At 44.4% G+C, this 22,118-nt stretch overlaps 1 protein-coding gene across 4 annotated transcripts in view; it reads left to right on the top strand.

Moving 5' to 3' along the window:
• arhgap12b (Rho GTPase activating protein 12b) overlaps positions 1-22,118 on the top strand; it is a 69,891-nt gene that overhangs the window by 4,202 nt on the left and 43,571 nt on the right. For all 4 annotated transcript variants that reach the window (XM_069667334.1, XM_069667333.1, XM_069667332.1 and 1 more), the window contains exon 2: positions 1,459-2,228. In XM_069667334.1, the coding sequence (XP_069523435.1) occupies positions 1,551-2,228 (678 nt within the window). In that variant the 5' untranslated portion in view covers positions 1,459-1,550. The remainder of the gene's footprint in view (positions 1-1,458; positions 2,229-22,118) is intronic.

Genomic DNA, 22,118 nt, shown 5'->3' with positions numbered 1-22,118 from the left:
AAAGAGAACGAAACTGAGATCTTTGAGATTAGCTCTTTAATCATCGGGTCCATTTGTTTTGCGGAGGAGGAAACTACTGTGGAAAGTTCACGTCCTGAAAAAAACGTCTAAATGCTGTACACTGAAGGAATCTAAAGCTTCAAACTGTGCTAATGTGGTTAGCGGGAGCTCAGCTTGCAGCCCCTCCTAATGATCTGTGTCTGTTAAAGAGCATCAGAGAAACACTGATGTAAAACATTACACTGCTCTATTCAGTGGTGTTTCTGGGTTTAACTTTCTTTACTTAAAAAACGAATAAAGCCTTAAAAATGTTTGAAAGACAACTTTAGCCAAAGTGAAAATATACTTTAATCTGAAGTTTGACTAATGAACCGTTGTTTGTTCAGGCTTCTGTCATTATCAGAATACTAAAAACTGGCAGCATTATCAAAGTATCTTATTTTTATCTTATTCCTTTGCCAGCTTTTCTGACTGTGTCTTGTAACTGCATTAATGTATAATGTTGCCGAACTGCAGAGCAGGACTCTATAAAATGACACACTTTATTTTTGGATGCCGTCTCTGAGGGAATGCGAGCTCTGGGGAGTTATTGTAGCCGTTGGATCGCCTGCGGGATGAGTGTGTGGGGTCATGTTGTCATCACCCTCGACTCTGCAGAGGCCGATCAGGTTACCAGGCTGGACATCCTGAGCGGTGGTGTCGGTTAGCAGGGCAATCAGTGTAGACTGTGTGTTGTGGTTTTTGATGATCAGAGGGAGGCGATGCCATGTGGTGTTATTTACTCGACTCACCAATGGAGTATGTCTGTGTGCAAGTAGATCATGTCATAATATGAGTGTGTTACAGCGGTAGCACTTTGTGGTTGTGGTATTCAGGTGAGTAATAAGGCGGGCTGTGACAGGCTGGGAGGATTGTACAAGGAAGTAGGAGCATGTTTGTGAGGGTTGGTGGGTGTGTTTTCATGTGACTGAGCGAGGACAGGGCGACATGGCAAAAATATGAGGAGCCAAATTATCCTGAACCAAAAGAGCTGGAAATGAAACATACAACAGTTTAATTAAAAATAAGAGTCGCTCCAACGCAGATCTGCCAATAATCCCTAAAACTGACGTCATGTTGCCACTATTTGTCAACAGTTTCCTCTTCTTGGAGGATAATGTGAGTTCTCTTTCACCATCACTTCGTTGCCTCCTCTCATATTATCTTCTACTTTTTCTTCACCTACACCTGAAACAATGCTTTGCAGTGGAAAGTAGGCATGTACTCGGTGTGTATTGCAAAAGCAAGCAAAAAACTGCAGCCTGAACTTTCTCTTTTTTTTCTGCTGCGTGATGTCGGCTGTCGGTATGAAATAAAAATGTGGTGTATCAATGTTGTTGACGTTCTTGTTTGAACTTAACTTTTGTCTTTTGACATGTAACAGAAAACACATCTTCCTGTGTGTCTTTTCTCCTGCAGCTCAGCAGTTCCCCCCGTCAGACATGAGGAGCCCTCCAGGCCTGGGTCGCTGAGCAGCTGAGGTCAGAGTTCAAGCGCTTGTTCCGGCAGTCATGGCTGACAGAGAGGGGCTGCCCGTCGCCCCGGGCCAAGTCTACATTGAGGTGGAGTACGACTACGAGTACAAGGCCAAAGACAAGATGGTGACCATCCGCCAGGGGGAGTGGTACATGCTGGTGAAGAAGACCAATGAAGACTGGTGGCAGGTGAGGAAGGAGGAGGGCACAAAGGCTTTTTACGTGCCTGCGCAGTATGTCAGGGAGGTGCGCCGGGCGCTCATGCCTCCCCAAAAGCCCACACTGAGGGCCAAGCCCACTGTTTTGGATATCTGCCGGGCATCCAACGAAAACCTCAACAGACCCGTGCCAGAAATGTCCAGCTTTGGGCGTCCGTCGCCCTCCTCCACTCCTTCGCCATCCTCCGATCGCGTCACCCCCCCAGCTCTGCCGAAGGATGCTAACCAAAACCTGGGGAGTCCTCTTCACTGCAAGGTGGTAGCCGAACTGGTACTTCTTCACAACAACAATAACCATCACCACGCAAACAATTCCACGCTGCCAAGGACACGGGCAGACTCGCCTCCGCTCAAAGTGGGGAACAACCACAACAAAAGTCCAGACAGCGACAAGGCGTCCCCACCGAGTGAGCTGCCCGGAGAGGGGCTGAACAAGCTCCACAACGACTCTGAGTCTGGGGACGAGTTGAGCAGCAGCTCAACAGAACACATGCAGGTAAGATGCTACTTCACGGAGCAGGATCAGCTTCATTTGATTTGTTTGCTTTGTGCATTCATTAATAGAAGTCACAAGGCTAAATTTGTATTGGCGCCATGGCTCCTTTGGTTCTGTCTCTGCTGCCTTGCAAACAGGAAATTTGAAGTACTGACTCCCATGAGCCTCCTTGGTTTTTGGCCTTCTTTGTAATCTCAATTGTGCCTTCAGTTCCTTTCTGTTTCTTCTATTCTCTGTGCTTTATTTCCCACCCTTTGCTCATTTTGTTCTCCCGGGCCGGCTGCAGATAACCGCCCTTGTCCCCATCAGATTCTGTGATATTGGCTCTTCGGAGATTGCATGTTCGTCATTCCCCCCGTCTCCCGCCGAGCAGCGTTCATCCATCAGCCCCTACACCGCTCTACCTCAAACAATTTTGTGCCTCATTTGCCACATTTGACGAAAGCAGCAACAGTTGCAGGTGCTTATTAAAATCCTCTGCTGTTGCCCTTGGAGCAAAATTTGTCTGGCTTGTACAGATGTGCGTATTTGGAGGCGGCTGTTGCAGTCGGGTCATTAAAGACTAAATGGTACGTTCACAGCTCACTGTTAAATAGAGGGTTCTGTAATTGAGAGTCATTAGCAACATTTAATATGAGGAAATGTCAAACACAACTGATGCTTGTGTTGCTGCTTCCTATTTTGAGCTCCCTTTTCTTTTTGAAATAGCCGTTTAAAAATATATCCCCCCCCCCCAAGACAATAAGCAGGGACAGCAGCTAGCAGGCACATCAAGGTCAGCAGTGTCTGTGAGTTAATCATCTTTGTGTTAACATCTGCAAGTCAAGCTGGATGTGGTATATTTTCATCCGAAGAGCCATGTGATAGGGGCGTGACTAATCAGGGAACACTGTGTGCCTAAACTTACACATTGAAATGTTTTCACTCTGAAAAGAGGTCAGCAGCGTCTTCAGAAGTCCCAGTTACAGTGGCTATAAAACACTGAATGGTTTGGATGTAAGGCATATGAATGGTTTTAAAACAAAAAAGTGGACGTAGCCTCTCCCTCTGCCGTCCCTGCCGTCCCTGGATTGATAACTGAGGCCTCCTCCCACCTCCATCATATCTGTCTCATGACTGAGCCAGGAGAATAGGAGAGCGAGTAGCAGGCAGCAGGAACTGGGACGCATCCTCCCTCGTCTGCAGCGGAGGTAGATCAAAGTAGAAAAAGGAGGAGATTTCCAGACAGTGGGAGTCCAAGCAGCGCTGCTCGTTTGAGCCATTTTTGGGGGTGGCTGTATCCAGGCAGGGTCAGCTTGTTTGAAGGCTCCACTTGCTGCTTGTGTTCTTTGTTCCACAGGCTGCAGCAGCCTCCTCCACCGTGGAGTGAACAAAGAGAGACGGGCTTGAATAGAAAGTAGGTCATATCTGCGAGGATCAGTCTGTTACCCCCAGTCGCCCCGCCGTGGGGACCACTCTGTGAGGGAGTGTGAATGCCATGTGTGATGCGCCATGTGAAGGAAGGGAAAGTGAGAATGGAAGCATGCTAACACGGTTTACAACTTCAGAGCTCCACGAACAGGACGGCTAAATGGTTTGTAGGTCTGAACTGACGTACGTTAAAAGCCCCCAGCAAGGCGAGAAAAGGCTCGTTTTCTGTGATGCCGCCTGCCTTCACAAACCTTTTTGAATTCATTTCACGCTTGTCAAATCACACGGGCCGAAATAAACACACATTTCACTCTCAGCCATTTACATTTGCATGGGCAGCTCTTTGCAGTGTTTTGTGTCAGGCTACAGTATGCTGGAGGGGCGGATAAGGAGCAGACAGGAATTGGCGCTCAGAGCTGTCGGTGGTGGCCGGCGCAGGTGGATCCCACTCCCGCGCTCTTTGTGCCTTTGTGGTGTTGTGTTAGTTTGTCCTGTTTGGCCTGTTGCCAGGAGAGCGAATGACCCTGCAAAAAACCCAATTCTTTCAACTCCCCAACTTCCACTGCTTCCTGTCAAAACTCGGGCTGCAGACACACTGGGCCTGCAGGAGAGAGACGGGAAACAACAGGATCACTTTGTGACATGCTGCATTGTACAAATTGATTCCTGAGAATCCTGCTTGCCTGACTGATGCTGTTTGAGGCCGTACCGATATTTGAGTGTCACAATCTGATCCATCTGTTTATATTTTCCTTTTTAAATTCAAAACACAATTTGCAAAATTAAGATAAAGTAGGCACTTATAAATACACTCAACACTCGACAAACTCAACTTTATTTGAAGAATGGTGAGAACAACTGACAGACAGGAGGGCAGAGCAGAACAACACATGATGGCATGATGCACAGCTGCAACTCCATCTCTGCTTGACACTGCAATGCTCTCAGCTCTGACCAGTGCTTCATGTGACGTCAAGTGAAGTAATTCTCAGCCAGAGCAGACCACCCCGCATGTCTTGATCTGAAAATGATAGCATTTAGGCCTTCTTTCTGGACCCGATACATGGCCCACGATCACGATAATATCACGTTACAGTGATTCTGCGATAATTGACTTATATAACGATATATCATCATATCTGATTAAATTCTTCTTTGGCAAATTGCTCTCCATTTATGTTGCCCTCATTCATGTCATAAGCGCCGCCACGAGGAGTCATGAAGTCGTGAGTCAAAATCGTAGTCAAATCTGGTTTGAGCGCCAAATATTTTAAAATGAAAATATCGATATTTGGCGACTATCTAGAATTGTATTGAACGAGCCAGGTCGACAATATATTGCCGCATTCCATATTTTGTCTCTCGCTTTTTGTAGTTGACATGCTTTACATCGTGGTTATTGCTTTAAAGAGCAGCTCCAGTCATGTTTTAAGACATAAAATTCTCTGCTTGAAATAATAAATTCTGTTTTTTCTGCAAAATGCATTTAATTACCTTGTAAAAATCTCCCAGGTCATCTCCTCCTTCTCCCTCATTAGAAATTCCCAATCTGCATAGGCCCCGCCCACTATGCACATTTCCAACCGGCCCCTCCGTCACGAAAACAGAATACGTCTCTGGCAGTGTTTAGTGAGTTTGCAAACATTATGATGATGGTTACAGCTGGCTTGCACATCGCCAAAGTGGTTGCCATAGGTTACACATAATGATATGCATAGCGTCACCCCGGCCATTAACAGGATTGGCTGCTTAGGTTTGTGACATCTCAAACCTGCCAATCTGAAAACGTGTTGTTCAGCCTGTCCTTGGTACACTGCAGTTTAAAAGCAGACAGGCCCAGCCATGGAGATGATGCTGATGTTGTTCCTGTAGCACATGAAAAACACCACATGGAGATGTTTACAAGGTTAAACACTTGATTTTCACTGGAGGGGGTCTTTAATGTTTCTTGATATTAGACTGACTTTTGGCTCAGAACTGACTGGATACTTTAAAACTTGCTTCTTGACTAAATTTGGCATATTCTCTGCAGTGTTAATAGCGCTGTTCTTGAGAAATGTAATGAAAAGTTAAGACCTAAATCAAGTTCTGAAAGTTGTAATATTCAGAATAAAGGTGAACAATGATTGTGCTTTTAAATTTATGCTCTGGCAAAACTTTCAGTGTCTTAAATGTTTAAATCAAAATGTAATCTAATTTTGACCATAAAAATGTCAGATAGATTTGTCTATTTTAAGAATCATGTCGATAACTAGATCAAATACAGGTGCTGTTTCATGCTGCTTGTGTGCTTACTAGATATTTTTTTCTGATATTCATCCACCCTCCACAAACACAGCCCCCTCTCTCCCTTTCACATCTTTCGCGGAGCTGCTGGATGAATGAACGGACGGCGGGATGGATGGATTTGTCGCTGACATGCCTCCGCTCGAGTGCCAGCTGGCCACCTCTAATTGATTAGATTTGATCTCTGGGTGACGATTAACGCCTCCGTGTGTCTGCATGCTTTCCATATGTAATTTGCTTATCTCTCTGGGACTCTGGCAGCAGCAGACCTCAGCGGCTCAATCCCCCACCTTCCTCCTTCTCCAAAGCACCATGAGGGGCTGTTGTGGGTTAGTGGACCCCCCCCCTGCTAAAAGCACAGCTCCTATGCTCTTAAGGGATTGGCAAAATAAACCACTTTTCTTCACTTCTCAAGACGCTGGCAGAGGGAAGGAGTGTTTATTTTCTTAAAAGAATGTGGCAAAGCATATGATTTAACGCCTGTTTTTCACATAAACATGTTGGGTTTCTCTACAGCTATTCTCTCTCTAACAGCCTATTTTATAATGCAACAGAAAAACATGCCCACACAGGCTCAGTGCTCACAAAGAAAGTTATTTTTAATTGGGTTATTTTGGAATACATTTACTCATATCTACTGAAAGTGGGGAAAGTCCTTTCTGATGGGAAACTGCTCCTTTTCCTTCCAACACAGAGACGTAATGAGCGGCTGAAGGCTCCTCTGCAGGGTTGTTGTTTTCTGTCCCTGAGATGTGTCACGGAGGGTAAGATGCGGTGGCCCTGGATGTGTTTGTGTCTGTGGCTTTGCACTGTGGAGCCATGTGGCTGCCCTGCGCTCACTCACTGTCTGATTAGAAAGACCTTGAGAGGCCCCCACACACCCCCACCTTTATACCATTTCACACACTCCAAACAAGGCATCCACCACCAACGGATCCTCCCTCTCTTTCACAATTCTGTCACATTTAGCTGTTCAGTAACTCCCCCGTAGTCTGTAAATAATAAAACCAGTAATTCCCTGAGATTACAAGCTGGATCAGCCCTAAAAGAAGACGTCTCCCAGTATGGTATGTCATGTTTCACAGAAATCTCCTCCGCCGTAAGGATGCCTATAGCCACGATGACATAACTGGCTTGTAAACGTATCCGGACAGAATCAAAGGCTTAAAAACAAAAGGAAACAGCTGAGTGGAGGCCAGAGTCTGTCTGAGCCTGCTGTGTGGTCTTCCTGCTAGCTGCTGGTGCCCGAAGGAGGAGAGAGAGGGAGGGAGGGGTGTTGTGGGCGTAGAGAGACGGGGACGAAGTATGAGAGCCCAGGGCCCTTACAGAGCTGCTGTAGCCCCCGTGGGACGGCAGAGACCCGGGGACAGAAGGCCAGACAGATATGTTTTCATGTTTGGGTGAATCTGGAGATTAGTTGAAGCCTGTGAGCCGTGAACCTCTGAATGGTTTCCACGGTGAGATGAATGACTTGAAAGAGCAACATTACAAGGTCACCATTAAAGATGGAGGAGAGCATTAAAACTGGATGTCGTGAATGTCTGAGCGTGTGTTCGGATGTACTTGAATGCAGATGGATCGTTCGTTGTGCGCTGTTGTTTCTTGCAACATGGCTCGGCTCTGCTACGTCGTACGCTGACTTGTGCAACAGAGCAAAGGCTGAGTGTGTATCAGGGGCTCAGCAGTGCATTTAAATAGCCTGAGATGTGGGGGTGGTTGGGACTCCTAAGTGCACTTTGAAATTGTTCACTCCTAGAAAGGTTTGATCATTTTACTGCTACTTTTTTGGTGCAGTGAGGTGGATCTTTATTGTACACTGATGTGAGTATTCGGCCAGCGCCGTTAATGAAAACTAGGCTGTGAAACTGAAAAATAAGATGTAATTTCTGATAGTTTCACAGCGGTTACGCTCTAAACCAGTGCTTCCCAACCTTTTTTCCTTGGAGCCCCCACCCTGCTTGTATCTAACAAAGGCTGAGCCCCCCGTAGCCCGCCACACACATACATCAAAACAATAAAGTGATTCATTCCAAATCTTTATTGGCAAAAGTTAACACCAATCAGCCTGTAGCTCTTTGTCATTTTAACTTATCAAAGTTATATTTAGTTATTGTATTAACCCCCCCTTTTTTAGTTACATTTAAATATGTGGATGTAGGCATTTCTGCATGCATGTATGAATGTACACTTCCAGTCAAAAGTTTGGACACACTTCCCAGTGTGAGCCTACATGTATGTGGATGAATATATGTTTTTTAATAGCTGAACAGACTTTTGATTATCAACTAAGTGCTTTTTTAATGATTTTATTTAACAAGTGCACAGGGGGCACGGACCCCGAATGGAAACCACTGCTCTAAACAACAAACTAATTCGCTCACACCTCCTTACAACCCCGCAGGAAGATTCAGGTATATGTTTTTATAGGTCGAGGTCAAGCTTCATCCTGCTGACTGTGTGTGTGTCTGTCAGCTCTTATAGTAGCAACGAGACAGCGGACTGTTCTCATTCACAGGTTGGCAAATACCGACGTTTTGTAAAGTCCTTTAGACGTCTCATAAAGATGCACAAGTTACGTTAGCATCTGTCTTAACAATATCAAATAACAACCAGGGTTTCCCCAGGTTTTCAGAGGCTTAAGTCTTTGTAAGTGTTTTTTATTGTCAGCCCATAGAGTGCTCACCGTTGTTTGCTTATTTACGATCATTCAGCTTAAGCGCTCCGCAAAAACTCTTAGGCACTGCGTCTAAGCCTTTATATGGCAGGGAAAACCCTGATAATAACCATTATTTTTGGGGAAATCCTGCTCATTAAGCCTTTCATTACTGTAAACAGTATGTCAAATGAGCTGCTATGTGTTCAGGGACTTTTTCTGTCCCAGCACTGTGTGCAGGAAAAAGTTCATCACAAGAAGATTACCATATTTTCGCTGCCTAACGGTTCTTTTATTGTTGCCGTGGCATCGAAAGAGGTATCAAGTATCGTTGTTTTTACTAGTATTGTATCAAAGTTTAAAGTTTAATATGTCCTGTAAAAAGTTTTTATATCAGCACTTATTGGAAACATACACACCTTTACTGACGTTTCTGTGACAGACCCATATTGGCCAAGGTTTCTCCCACATGATGCAGAGTGTGTGCATTGTTCACATACAGCACAGCATGGTGTCTAATTAGAGAGCCTTTCCATCACACTCTAGAAGATCCTGGGAAGCTCTTCAATTTACAGTTCAGAACAGACCTGTTTCTAAACATCCCAACACCACAATAACCTGCTAATTACATGTTGTGATAACGGATTCTTTGCCTGCAGAGTCTAAAATTTGTTGCAGAGCTCTCTTTACGACCAATCTTGAAAATCAGCTGCAATCTTTTGAAGTAAGTACAAGCGAGTGTTTTTTATTACATAATGAGCGAGTAAAACCCACCACATATGAGCGCAAGCAGTGCTGTGAAGTGGAACCGTCTCCTGTTGGTTGTGCCTCGTAATCTGGAGCTCCGCCGAGAGTCTTACTCCCGGACCGGCTGAAAAGGAGGCCCCTGCTTGTTTTCCAGTGCATGCTTGACATTCCTGCCTCTGTGCCTACACACACACACACACACACACACACACACACACACACACACACACACACACACGCATACAGTGAGGCAAGCTAAGTCAATGAAGGTCTGCTTCCCTTTCGAAAGCAAAGCGCTGGACCTTTCAGTAATTTAATATTAAACCTGAGCCAATAGTGCATCCGCTGTGTTCATCTGAGTATGCTCATCCGCCTGCCTGCATTCTTTCTCCTTCTCCCCTCCTTCCTCTGTCTGGGTCTTTTTAGTTTCTCTTCTACTTTTTTTTTCGCTCACTCTGTCTCAGTTGCTTCCTCTTCTCCTGTCAGCCTCGTGCTCCCCTCTGCTCACCTGTCTCTCCCTTCAACCTTTGTACTGAATCATGTTGGCAGATGTGGTCTCAGCAAGGAAACCTGAAGCCCCTGGTCTGCACTCCAACCTGTGACCACCATTTTTTTTGTCTTCCCCACATCCCTCCTGATCCATGCTCCTGTGATATAACAAGAGGATTAAACCCACAAGCCCCCAGGGCCTGAGCCTTCAAGACGACCACATGAGCTAATGTTGACATGAGGCTCGGGGTTTAGCAGAATTGTGTCTGTTGTGTAAGGTGCAGGATTACACCTTTTTAATTCTTTCCAAAGTGTGGGTTAAAGGTTAACCTACGTTGCATTCTTCAAGTTTTTTATATTTAGCTTAAAGGCGAAGATTTCTAAGACCAGTTATTGTGATTTGAATCCACCAGTGATGCCAAAAAAACCCAACAATATTCACCTCTATTTTATTTTAAGCACACAGTGGAAAACCCCTTTATACCTGATGATTATTTATGTCCCCCATTAGGGCCCGGGCGTCTCTGGCGTCATTTATTACGGAAATGCATCAATTTTGCATAATGTGCGTCATCGTATCGCACTGGCTGTGCTCCTTTTAAACATGGGTTCCCCTCTAGAACACGCTGCAGCTAAAAATACTCGACTGTGATCATCTTCCAAGGTTTTAGACAGAGAACAAACAATGCTGTGAGGTGGAGGCAGCAGTACAAATGCTACGCAGGAACACTTTATATTGTCAAGAGGACTTTGACATCAGGACACTCTTGTGTTTACTTTTTGTCTGCACGACATGATTTATTCTAAATATCAACACACAATCCCAAGTATAGGCTTTCTCTCTCCCACTTGTATTAGCATTCCAATGAAACTGTTCAATGTGGGTTAGCGGCTATTTAATGATGCATCATGCAGGTGAGGCTGCATTGCACATTGTCATTGCTAATTAAAATCCCCTCCCACTCCAATCTGCAGTGAGTACTCAGGCCATCAAGCCAGGCACATGAGTTGTGGCTGATGGCTGTTTACCTTCATATAAGAGCTTTGAAAGTAAAAAAATAATCATCAATCGACCTGAAACCATGAAAAGAGGACGTAAAAAACACGTTTGATGGTTGTTTTAAGAAACATTAACTGTTCTTCGCAACTTATACTGCAGCTTCCATCCTATCCAAGAATACATACGTGGGACGGACGCACCATCAGAGAGAGCACTCTCAAAACCCATTGGCTATTATCATCTAATGACGATTTAGCTGTTGGCTATGACAGCCAATATTTTGGGGCTTCCGAGGTGCCCAAATGCATTATATTGGATATAGGGTTGTCATGGTAACCGCATGACAGCGATACCGCGATTATGTGATGCCAACCGTGGGGCGGACCCAGTGACCGTCATTACTGCCTTTTTATTTTTAACTATAGACCCAGTGAACTCACTATCCATGCTTCCCAGGGAAGCACCTCATCTCTCCCATACAGAAAGATACATTATGAACAACAAAGTTAGTACTGCTGTTTCAACCCTCTGTGCATCGGTGCAGTCGAGCCCGTGTGCAGTCTAGCTACATGCTAGTTTAGCCGCTACAACAAACAAAAGTAGTCCGTCACCACAGATTTAATTTCAACAATTAAAAAACTAACTTAGTAGTGGTTAATAAACTGGTACTCATGCTGTGTACTCATGTCGATGATGTATACCGTCTGGGGGACGCGCTGTAATGAAATAAACGAAACACACTCCGGCGGCGGTTAACCGCCGTACTGCGTTACGAAGGTGTGTTTCACTGCGGTTAGAGAAATTCAGTACCGTGACACCCCTAATCGCATATCAGGCCAAGACTTCCACTACCAGTCAACTGGTACCTTGAGATGCGAGATTGGAGTTTGAATTGAGAATAAGCGTCTTTAAGTGTTTCTGCACTCATATGCAGATATCTGTTTATAGAGATTAATAAAACTGTAGATTATTGTTCCATGGCAGCTGAGGAGTTCTGGGGTTGCCCACTTGTGCTCTCACCACGGACTGTTTTCCTACATATAACCAAAGCTTGCTCAAACGTGGTCCATAGCACCCAGACTCTAAAAACAGTAAGAACACTCCCAACAATCGAGTCCCTTGCCTCCAGATTCTTCATTCATATACAAATATCTGTGTATAGAGATTAGAGTGAAATACAATATGCCTTCTTACAAACACAGCTGGTTAACCTGAATAATCTCCCTACAGCAAAAACTTTTGAATTTTGGCAGTTTCACTCTCAGGCATGCCCGGTAACGAGCTCTATTAGACTAACAGATTGAACCCAAAATAGACCAATAGCGGGAAATACTGCTGCATGACTTCTTGAGCTTATTTAGAGTTCTATCAAGACAAGGAATTCTAATTTTACCGATTGTTCTCAGAAAGACCAAACTGCAGATCATGTAACTAAAGAATACAGGAGTTAAAAGACTTTGTGATTCAAGGCGTCCTCCCTCTGTCTCTCTGTCTCTCTGCTCCAGCATCCATAAAGCCGCTCTGCCTGTCAGCCTGTGACGCCACATGGCGTTTATTCGCAGAGCGGATGACGAGAATACATCACCTATTTAATTTGCTCACTCTCACTCTCTCCCTCTTCTTTTCCTCACTCCACTGCTCATAGTGCTTTATTCAGTCCCTCCCCTGTCGCTCACTGTCCCTCTCTCTGGGCCTGGCTCACTACTGTAGCTCGTTTGCCTGGGACAGCATGTACCCAGAAAAGGTAAGATCACCTAAGCTGGCCTGCTTTTGATAGCGCAGTACTTTATTTTCCTCCTGCTTCCTTCCCTTTTTATATCCCAGCCAGCACCCCCTCTGGATCTTTCCCTGCTGTGGCTGTTTTTGGTTCCAGTGTGATTTCCTTGAGCCCCTGCCTGTGACATTTCCACTTCAGACTGACAGCAACAACTGTTGTGTGAACTATTATGAGTTTGATATGGTGTCGGGGCACGTGTGGGTGTACTTGTGTGGGATGTATTTAGCTAGTAACTTGACCGCCCCCCGCTGTGTTATCCAAAGAGGTCCGTGTTTGCATACAAGTGATGGAGGCGCTGGGCTCTCAGCGCACGGTTACATAACCGACGCTGGCTGTGTCCAGAACCTTTTAAACAGCTGCTAGTCATTTTTCCCCCTGCAGCCTCCTGCTTTGGATGAGCAGACAGGTCAGGCTGTGCTTACACGCAACCCTCTGAGGACAGCGATCACAGTCTGGGGAACCATTTCCCTTAGTATCTCTTACAAGTCTGCCTGTGTTGGATATATGTGGCTTTTAGCACAATGACGGAAAGTGAAGCCTTTAAGATATCGCTTTTCCAGGTATAAAAGCGTTTTTGGCCTCTGCAGTGTTAATGCGGTGCTTTCTGTGTGGTGTGCCCCATTTCCGATTTCTCCTATTACCTCTGAATCCACCTTGGGGGATCAGAGTCAGCAGAGCGCTAAAGTGGAGCGCCGTCACTCCCCACAGTGCTCGGCTTTGTGTTTATTTCCCTCTCCTTGTTTCCACCCACGCTGGTGTTTTGCCTGCAATGGAGCTGACAGAAATGTGAATGCTGCATGCTTTTAAAGATGGAAATCCAGTCAAAATGCTTCTCATGTTTTATGTCCAACAACTGGTGTCTCTGGTTTCACATCTTCCTTGTCCAAAACACACGACTGAAGACAGGTAATGTGATTAAGGATGTTGTAACATCAGCGGGGATCCTGTGCAGATGGTTTTCTATGAAATTAGTTACACTGAGGAAGAAATCAGATTATAACAGAGAGCATCAGGGTGAATGTGATCCGTCGTCTGATGAAGCTGTGTCTTCATTCTTTCACCTCCTTGCCCCCGTCCATGTGTTTTGGCTGCTCTTTGACTTGTTGCATGTACAACAGCTTGTAAGTTATTTAGTGCAACAATACAGCACATTACTGCAGATCACAGAGAAAGCCATTCAGTATTTCTCTGCTCTCACTGCTTTCCTCAGGAGAGCAACAGCTGCTGCTGGTTTCTGTCGTGTGCGAGGACCGGTGAAAGCATCGGAGCGTGGGCGTCTTTGAGCATCAAGGGGCATGCATTGTCTCTGTCATATGCCATTGCTATCACTAATTACTTGGTGTCGCTGCCAAGCAGACAAAAGATGAGCTGTGAAACTATCAGCTTTGGAATACTTCCGCTAGCCGCCGTCTTGCCAGAGGTCATCTGCTGTGAAAGGGAGATTAGAATTGGTCTGCCACTATCATCTAACAGTTGTAGGTGTCTGCGTAAAAATAACAGGGTTGTGAGAAGGTGAAGAGGAGTTACTAACGTGTGGTGTGATGTGTTTTTAACCTCTACATTCTTCTGATGACACGGTGCTGCTCGGTTTATTGATTTCTTTTTTATCAGTGGAGTTTTACTGTTGGATATGTTATTGCTTTTTATCACAAGATCAGTTTTTACTTACACAAGAGGTCAATGCTTTCCCATAAAACAGTTTGTATGATATCATTTATATATATTTGTATATTTCAGGTACCTTTTAGTGACTGTTTCCTTACCCATTGGCAGCAGCTATTTTTTAAGTACTCTGTTTTGGTTGTTTGTAACTTAACCTAGTACCTGTTTCAAGGTACCAGCAAGTCACAATTTCAAGGTAACATTTAGTGTCTGTTTTTTTGGTCCCTTAAGTGGCTGTTTTCAATGCACCATTTAGCTGCTGTTTCAAGGCAACCACTAGCTTTTAAGGGTACTTTTTAACATCTGTTTCAAGGTACCCGTCAGCATCTGTATTAAAGGAGAAATTAATCTCTGGAAAAAGCCAGTCAGTCAAAGCTGGTGATCTGCAATCGAAAGAAGCGATAATATTTGAAATTGGCGCCATAGCTGTGGAGAAAGTTGTACAAACAGCTTGTGGTTTTGCCTATTCTTCATTCCTACACCACCCAGCGTGCATTGCGCCCCTCCCTCTGAAAGGAACGGCCCAGCAAGAGACGCTGGAGTGAGATACTAGTGTTTTTGCTGCAGGCAACGGCTCAGAGTGGTACAGAATCCCAAATACGACGAGAATATACCAGTGGATCGTCTGAAAAATCTACAGGTCTGCAGTCTACATTTCAACCTGAATGAATGCGACATGACATCGGAGGCGGGCGTCCTAGATTGAGGAAGTGTAGTTTAGTAAGCTCCCTGGCCTCCGCCAGATGACGCGTTTTACGTAGTCTGGTGGAGGTTTTCCAGGGCCCATTGGAGAAGCGGATAGCGTCCTTCAAAGGCACAAAGGGAAAATCCATTTTTTCCTACCATAATGGCATTAGCTCCACTTAGTAGCATGATAGGACTGAGGTTGAAAATCGGCCCAGGCCCTTTAATATCTGTTTCCTCCTTTCTAACAAGTGGTTTATGTCAAACGGTCTGTTTGGTCAGGTTTGGCAACAAAAACTGCTTGGTTAAGTATGGAAACACACACACATCATTGTGTGATTTTTAAAAAATTTTTTTTATTATGACTCAGCTTTAACTGTTTGTTTCACACTGGTTTGTACACCTGGTCTTCTGGTTGAAAGTTCTGGTCTTGTGACCGCCTATCTCGGTCTCAATACTACATCACATGACTTCCCATGAGCTAGATGGCAGGAGCAGTTCCGGGGCAGAGGTCAAAATTTACTCACAATTAGTGGCTTATATATGAATGCTAGTGCATTACTTTTGGTAATGGTATAAAAGCACACACTGAAGAGAACAGCATGCAGTAGGTAAGGATGAGCCGCTCCTACAGTCCAGTAGCAGTCATGTGATTTGTGCAGCTCAATTGACTTTCCAGAAACTCTGTTTTTGTCCTGAGAACTTTCCACTAGCAGCTGTCACTGAACAGAGATGCTACAGTGGCAAACAAAGGCGTTACAGAGAGTGCCCACAACACCACTGTGGATCAGTCTGGATCCTTCTGCCAGCTTTACAGCTTTGTACCCAAACAGTAATTTCAACAGCAAATCCAATTTTAACCCAGCATCAACACACATCCTATAATTGCTCTCTGATGGGATTTCAGCTCAGTAGGGAGTCTGCCAACCGAGCTCTGCCTTTTGGGTATACAGAACATGTCTCTGTGCATTTCCTCAAAGCTGGTCAGAAATAGCTCACAGATAAAACAGAGGCAGGAGGCTGATCAGTGTTCTGTCTACCACACGGAGGAGACTTCTCAAGGCCGGCAGCCGCTCCGTGCCCTTGTTTTTGATTGGCAGAGAGGCACTCCCAGTGTCCATTAATGAAATGGATATGCCAGAGGTAACGGATGTCTCAGTGTTCCCTTCATGCTCTGCTGGCTCTGCAACACCATTGGCTGGTTTGATCACCTCATTGTGTAATTGACTGACAGCTTGTTGGGTATTCTGTCAAGGAGGGATAAGAAAGTTTCAGACATAAATGTAAAGAACTGCTAGTGTTTAGTTCAGGGAAAATAGAAGATAAAACCTTTTTATAGTTATTTAATATTTTGAACGGTTCTTCAGGAACAGTCAGATTTCTGCCTCCATCGTTGCCTTTTAACCTTGAACATTGGCCAGGCCTGCGTTATCTATCTAGGCTGAATGGAAGAAAAACAAACACCCTTTCCTTTGACACAGTGCATTACTTCCCTTTTCTACGTATTTTGAAGCAGTAACACTTCATGTAATTGTGTCAGAGCAGAGGTACATACATGACAAGATCCATGAAATCTGTCATTTGATCGTGCGATTGGTGTCAGATAAAAAACATGGCAGCTACTTAACCTGCTTACAGAAGGACTATAATGCAATCAGGCTTTGGGAATATAAAGAGATGATACTTAATAATACAATGCAATTGATGAGTAACATGATTATAATATAATTGGCTTAAGCCGGTTTCACTTCTCTCTCTGTGGGAGAGCAGGCGGTGATTGTTTACCACTAATGGAGGTTGCATAGACTAAATCCATTCTGCTAATGTTTGCACAGTAAAGGGACACCAGATAGCTGAGCTCATTTGACCCCAGTCCTGCAAACCATCTGCTCAGACAGGCATACCCTAATTAATGCCTGTTTACAGCTTTTCACTTCATTTCCTTGTTATAAGTGCACAAATATTACCCTCAGTGGGTGCAGTTTGACTGGCATGTGTGGCTATTAAGTGTATTCCCACGGTTACCATTTGGATTTAATTAGTGTGGGAAACATTACCTCAGGGCTTACACAGAATTAATGTTATTTTCTGTTTATTACATTTTTACATTTCTTGATTGAAAATAAAACACAAAGCTACTGGTGAAAATGTGACGTTTTTCATGACCATGATCTAGTACATTTGACTTCCCTCTGTTGTGCTTTCTATATGACAGTCTGTTGTTTGGGTGCATCAGCACATAAGCATGTTTGGCATGAAATGACTGCGACTAGAACATTGTTGTGTCTGGATTAAACCTGGAAAAACAGACCAGCCTAGAGTGCCATAATCATCTAAAAAGTGCTGTAGGCCTTACTGGGGAAGCTTAACGGACCAGCAACTGTGAGAGGGGCTTACAGGTCAGCCATGCCTGGACATACTGCCCCCGCCTCTACCATGTACTAGAATGCAATCTTCTTACATATCTGGATTAAGGGGTTGTGTTCAGTACATTCCTGGGTTAAACCACCACCACCCCCCCAAACTCCTGTTCATCCCATATGAGCATGTTCCAACAGTTCTCATCTTGTTGGACAATGTGCTTATTTCCTTTGTGGTATTGGTTTTCAGTAATTGTGGTTTGGGTGGAAACAAAACCTGCCCTGTCCAGCACCAAGCGTGCCATACTAATGATTCCAAAAGACTGTTAGGGGGATCGGGAGAGTATTCCCCGCTTAGTTCTATGTCTTCATTGTCGGGTAATTCACAAATTCATTCTCCCTACTTGTGTCCCTCTCTTGAAGCCCCTGGTGGAAATTGAAAGGCGAGTAATCTGTTTTTCTGAGAGTTGGGAGGTTATGTGGCTGCTCTGTTGCCCGGGCCAGGACCCCCACCCGGCGGCCAGTAGAGAGGTCTGTTGTTGATGTGCCAGCCAATCCCCAGGCTCTTGAACCTTTATTGATCTGGAATAAGAGGGTGCTTGCAACCATGGTAACATATTCAAATGAGACAGCAGCCACTCCAGCGCCTTTTGGGTTGTGGATATCTTTAGCATGCTCTGTTTGAGATGTTTTTTGAGGATCACTTCAAAGAGAAAGAAGGTACTTGACACAAAGGTCTGTAATTAAGGAATAATTAAAAGGGAATGAAAGGGGAACAATTATTTCTCATCAAAGTAGTACCACTAATCGAAAAACTACATTAGAACAGATTTCCATAAGTGTTGAATTCGGACAATATAAAGGAGACCTGGGACTAGAATAAATGACATGATTCATATTCTTTTGAGTTGTCTTTGGGGGAGCTGCTGGTTATTGCTGCTGGCAATTACAGCTTGGTTTGTTTGAGGAAAAGGTTGTGGTTTGGGTTAAAACTATAATTTAACTTCGACCTTTATAAGCCATACAAACAGTGGTCTCCTGTACTTCGGGTCTAAAGAACTTAGTTTTGAAGCAATAAGTAGCCAGTTACAGCCATGCAGTACTGGAGCAGACAGAACTCCAATGGGAACAAAAAGAATGTCTCCCAGATAATGTAATAATGCTAAAATTACGTAATTATTAAATCCTTGTTTCTGAGAAATCAGGTTTCGCAATTAAGTTTGACATGGCTGGGGCTCTGAATTCTCCAACACCCTTAAGCCTAAGATGCCATTGCTATGGAAAAGAATCCAGTCCGGGGCATTAAACAGAGTGGTGGGCGGGGCTGCCAAATCCATTCAAAATTGACACAGAATCTGAAAGTAAATGGATTGAAGCTGCAGATTATTTCGCCTGTTCTCCAGAAGGCACAATCCGTAGGGTTCAGGTCATTGTCAGCATTACACATAACAGTATGTGTGAATCAATTTTATTTATAAAAGCCAGAATCAAGAACCCCAAATTTGTGTCAAAGGATTTGTACATCACGTAGCACCATCTGTCCATAAACCTTAAACCCTCAACTTACCCTTTTTTTTTACCTGACTAAAAAACACATTTTCTGACAGTCATGTCTTGTTGCATTAACCAAGGGAGGTGTGTCCATCCAAGCCTAGGAAGTGGCCTCAACATTTATGTATAATCGTTCAGCCAGCAAAAGAAAGTGATTTTTACTTTCAGTTACCAATCATGAAACAACTTCTCCTACAATTATATCACCCTTGTGTCTGTGATTCGCAAAGTTACATTTGGAAAGCCCAAGCTCATCCTCGCTCCTCTGAACCATCTCTGGTCGTTCGGGCCCAGATCCAGAGTCCCTCTGTTACTTTGAAGCAAACCCACTGACCCTGTTTGCTACTCTCCTTCCAACACAGAGGCACCATTGCTCCAGATCCCTGTCAGCATTACTCAGCAGGAGAGGACCACCTCGTGGCTCAGAGTTACCGAGCGCCCCAGTTCCTGCCCTGCCTGGTGCTCATTCTGTCAATGGGCCACGGACAATTTGGCGATCAGAGTTGCCTTTACGTGCCATTGCCGGTTCGACAAAACAATAGCAGCATTCTCGCTAATGTGGCAAGTCATGCCCGCTGGAAATTCAATTGCTTTCTACACAAGCAGTCCTGTGACGATCAATTACCCAACCAAGAGCCTTTATGGGTCACTCAGAGGACGGAAAAGAACAAGGCTGTCCGCTTGGAGACATTAGAGCCTGGGAAAGTGTGGAGAAGTGTGATTATTTACCTCAGTCTTATGACCATTTTTGCAGAGAAATTAAAACATTCAGTGTTTGCATTTTATTTTATAGTTCTTATTTCTTGTCCCAAGTGTAGGCCAGTGCAACTCTGTCAACTTGAAGGCCTATTGCTTCTTGTAGTGTGTGATGTGTAAATGAGGAGGTGGCAGGCAGTCTGGAGTTCAGTATGTGGTCATGTTTTCATGCAGACCGGTGGCCAGCTGATGATGCAGTTCACTTTTCTAAAGAGCCCAAGCATGTGACTGGGCAGTATAGATGACAAGGCAGCCTCTCTCTGGCAGGGACAGTACACAACAATGGCCTTACAGTGGCCGGTCCGCTACTGGAACTTTTCTCTGGACGGGTACAGGGAGGGATGGGGGGCACATAGAGGGGAGGGTGGGCCGGATTGGTAGTCTCTGGGTAGTGGGCTGAGCGACCCATGACCCATGTGAACGGGACACAATGCATCTTTCTGTCACGGCAACTCCACCCCCGACACACACACAAACACACACACACACTGCAACACCCTGAGTCACGGTAAGTGGGCCAATGAGTTTCTGGGCTGGGCATTCAAATTTGCCCTTTTAATTTTGTGTATAGTAGCCCACTTTCCCATGCTTCTTGGCCCCGACAACACAAGGCCATAGTCATTAAGATTATTCATAACCTACAATGACAAACCAATAACCAGAACCCAAAGCACATTCACTTAATAAAACGAGAGGAGAAACTGTCAAATGAACAGCAGTCAATGAATTGATTAAACGTTAATCACAAAGTGAGGTCACACTTTGACAAATGGTTTGTGAATAGACTCTGTTATAAAGAGATGCTCAGCCTTGAGCGCTCGTCAGGATCCCCGTCAACACGAGAAAATGTCTTTTTGCCTCTTTGATTTAATTCAACAAGTGTTGTATTTAGAGTTGGAATGTATTCGTGCTGCTAATGAACCTGTAGCTTATTTAAAAGAGCTGACGATTTGTTCATTAACAACACATGAATTCACTACTATATCAAGTATTTTGTGGTTCCAGTCTCTCAAACATTAAGTTGATGTCAGAAAGTCCATGCATCTCCAATTGACGCTTCGCTAAGTCCCGCCCCTCTTGGTTACTGTTGCGACGCTTGACAAGCTTTCGCGCCGGCGTGTAAATATTATGGCACTTTCAACTATAACAGTGAGAGAAATAAACCTGCACAGCAGGGTAAGTCATGTTTTATTTTAAGCTAATGTTTAGTTATGACTCCCTATAGCTTTCATTATCTAATATGTTTTAGCACATTGCTAGCAAAACTAAATGATCCCACTTTTTCATTTTGTTTAAAGCGTGTCAGGATATTGCTTGCGTATCATGGGCTTGATCCATATCCACATAGCGTCTTACCTTGACGCAAACAAATGAGTATTTGTTGATCTTCGATGGATTAAGCTGTGAGTGAGGTCTTCCACAATTTTGAATCCATGTCCGACATCTATTCTCTCGAGTTTTTCGCTTAGGAAAAGTGACAAATATAACCCCCCCCCCCATCTAAACTTTGAGGATATCTGCTGTCGGACATGCAGATTCCATATGTTTCAGCATTTCACCTTGTTCTGAAAGCTCCAGTGCCTAGTTGCGGTTGCTAACGTAGGATTGGACAGTGGCCGTTCAAGGGAGGGGCTTAGCGAAGGGTCAGTTGTGGTGATTTTTCATAAATTCCAGTAAAAAAAATGTAACCCCCGCATGCTTGTTAGCTTTCTGTTTTCTTGACTTTGTTGCAGCTTTACTGAGTTATTTGGATGGGTGCAGGAATCGTCCTTTAATCAGTGTTTGTTTGACTGCTAATCAGTTTGTTTTGGAGAGAAGGAGACCTCTGTGGATAATCTGGTTCATTGTAAAAACCTTGTGAATTATTCACACTGAGGGGTCAATCCTCCGAACAATGTTACATAACACTGAAAAACAAAATTGTCAGTTGACTCTTGGTCTTCTAACCTGAATCGTAGTACAGGTATCATAGTGTTTCATCATTCCATTGATTTGGATGGGACAGACCGACATTCATATATCAGAATGTAGACAGACACAGTGATCCTAAACTGCCCTGACCCATTTGTTTGATGCTGCTGTGTTTCTGTGCTGTTATTTAATTAAGACCCACCCTTTAGCAACAGTCACTGTATCCCACATAATTGGTGGCAGCCAGCAATAATTTGCTAATTGATAATTTCATGACGGCTAGAGAAATAAGTGTTGTTGTAAATAAGCAGTTGTGTTGTTCCTTCAAGTCTCTTCCTGTGCTGTGCCTGAGGTGGAGGAATAGATTGAGTCGTCTGAACCACCTGCTGTGCTTTTGGTTTTATCTCTCCGCTCAGGTATATCCATTTCTTCATTGTAGATGTGCCTTTCCTCCCAGTGGGGGGGAACCCTGCTGTCAGTCTCTCTCAGCCCAGATGTGCTATTTTCTGTCTGCTGGCCCCCAAAACAGCCAGCTTCCATCCATCATACCTACGTGTCCTCCCGACTTCCTGCTTCTACTCTTCACCCCCCTTCTCTTCTTTCG

The sequence above is a fragment of the Semicossyphus pulcher genome, unplaced genomic scaffold (assembly GCF_022749685.1).
Source record: "Semicossyphus pulcher isolate SPU_LCO1_2020_fin unplaced genomic scaffold, fSemPul1.0.p SCAF_18, whole genome shotgun sequence".
In the NCBI taxonomy this organism is placed as follows: domain Eukaryota; kingdom Metazoa; phylum Chordata; class Actinopteri; order Labriformes; family Labridae; genus Semicossyphus; species Semicossyphus pulcher.
This window is presented reverse-complemented; position numbering and strand designations above follow the sequence as displayed.